The 1,481-nt window shown below is 46.9% G+C and overlaps 1 protein-coding gene across 2 annotated transcripts in view; it reads right to left on the reverse strand.

Moving 5' to 3' along the window:
- Ddx1 (DEAD-box helicase 1) overlaps window positions 1-1,481 on the reverse strand; it is a 30,273-nt gene that overhangs the window by 2,396 nt on the left and 26,396 nt on the right. For both annotated transcript variants that reach the window (XM_010629032.3, XM_010629033.2), the window contains 2 exons: window positions 187-259; window positions 22-94 (listed from right to left, as the gene is read on the reverse strand). In XM_010629032.3, the coding sequence (XP_010627334.1) occupies window positions 22-94; window positions 187-259 (146 nt within the window). The remainder of the gene's footprint in view (window positions 1-21; window positions 95-186; window positions 260-1,481) is intronic.

Genomic DNA, 1,481 nt, shown 5'->3' on the forward strand with positions numbered 1-1,481 from the left:
GAGGGGAGGGGAGGGCGCTACCTCTCCGCTCTCCCCACGCGGCCGATGCGGTGCACGTAGTTCTGCTTCTCGTCAGGCAGGGTCACGTTTATAACTAAATGGAAACCATCACCCAGTGCCATCAGCTCTAAATTCTCAGAACACGAGGGGGCGCTACTTAGACTGTGAAATCCAAGTCTGTTTTACCGTAAGGAACACCGTGGATATCAATCCCTCTAGCGGCTACATCTGTGCAGATCAAGAATCTCACGTCTCCTTTCTGAAGAGAACAGAAAAATGTAATCTGTTAGGAAATACACTAAAAGTGAAATTCAGCAAATATTACCTTTCCATTACACAAGACCCCCGACATCTGAATGTTACCACCAAATAAGAGGTTCAGAGACTCATAATTTACCGGACAAGTTCTGCTATGAATCATGACATTAAAGGTGAGTAAGGCAATGATTGGATAAAACTTGTTTTTCTCTGACATCAAAGATATTAACCCACTGCTTAAATTGGGCCTTATCTTTAGATACCCTCACTCTTTAGAAATACCTTTGGGACTTCAGGAGAAAGAACAAAACGTGTGTGCACTGTCTTTACAGACACTGAAGGAGCCTGAGATGCGGCTCTCCGAGGTCACACTTCGGTGACCACAGTCCTGGCCTGACAGAGGGGAGACGGAGCAGCCTCTGGCGCTCTCCAAGGAAACAGGCGCCTTGGGACCTTCTGCCGAGAGAGAGCGTGAGGCTGAGGACAGAAGCAGAACCGTCCCGAACAGCGTGCGTGGGAAGGAGGAGGAGGAGGAGGAGGCGTGGGGGAGAAGTCGCTCACCCTTGGCGCTCAGCGGCCCAAGCCTGGCAAGGCCCACCCAAAACGAGGCCTGGCCGAGTCCACAGCCCTCATTCTGTGGATCCACCTTGAGTGTTAATAAAATAAACTAGACACACCCGCTCAAGTATCAGACCCAAAATAAAAACATACAGCAAAATAAAGGATCGATGATAGGAAAAAAACAATTCTAATTCCGGTCTTCAACTGATCTATAAATTAAGCTCTCTACAGATAATACTGCAGACTTGGCTTACCTGTCCAGTAATACTTCTACAAATACCTCCCCCAAACTGAAACATTTCTAAGGGAAAATTCCTAACAATGGTGTTGCGCCGACAGAACACGAAGTCCTGCATCGGAGTCAGATGCCTAATCCCTGCCATGACAAGGACAAACCAGCCAGAGTAGGAATATTCTGGAATTTCTAGTCAAGAACTGCCTCAACAGGGGCCAGGGATTAAAAAGCTCAGTGGTTCCAGCCCTGCCTCACAAGCACAAGGACCCGAGTTCATTCCCTGGTACCAAACAAACAAACAAAAAAACAATTGCCTCAATAATATTAACTGGTTAAAAAAAAAAAAAATGGGGCCAGTGGCACCATGCCGGCCTCGCAAGCACAAGGTCCTGAGTTTGATCCTTGGTACCAAAAAAAAAAAAAAAAA

Source organism: Fukomys damarensis, unplaced genomic scaffold (genome assembly GCF_012274545.1).
Source record: "Fukomys damarensis isolate Sample0158 unplaced genomic scaffold, DMR_v1.0_HiC HiC_scaffold_25, whole genome shotgun sequence".
Lineage (NCBI taxonomy): Eukaryota > Metazoa > Chordata > Mammalia > Rodentia > Bathyergidae > Fukomys > Fukomys damarensis.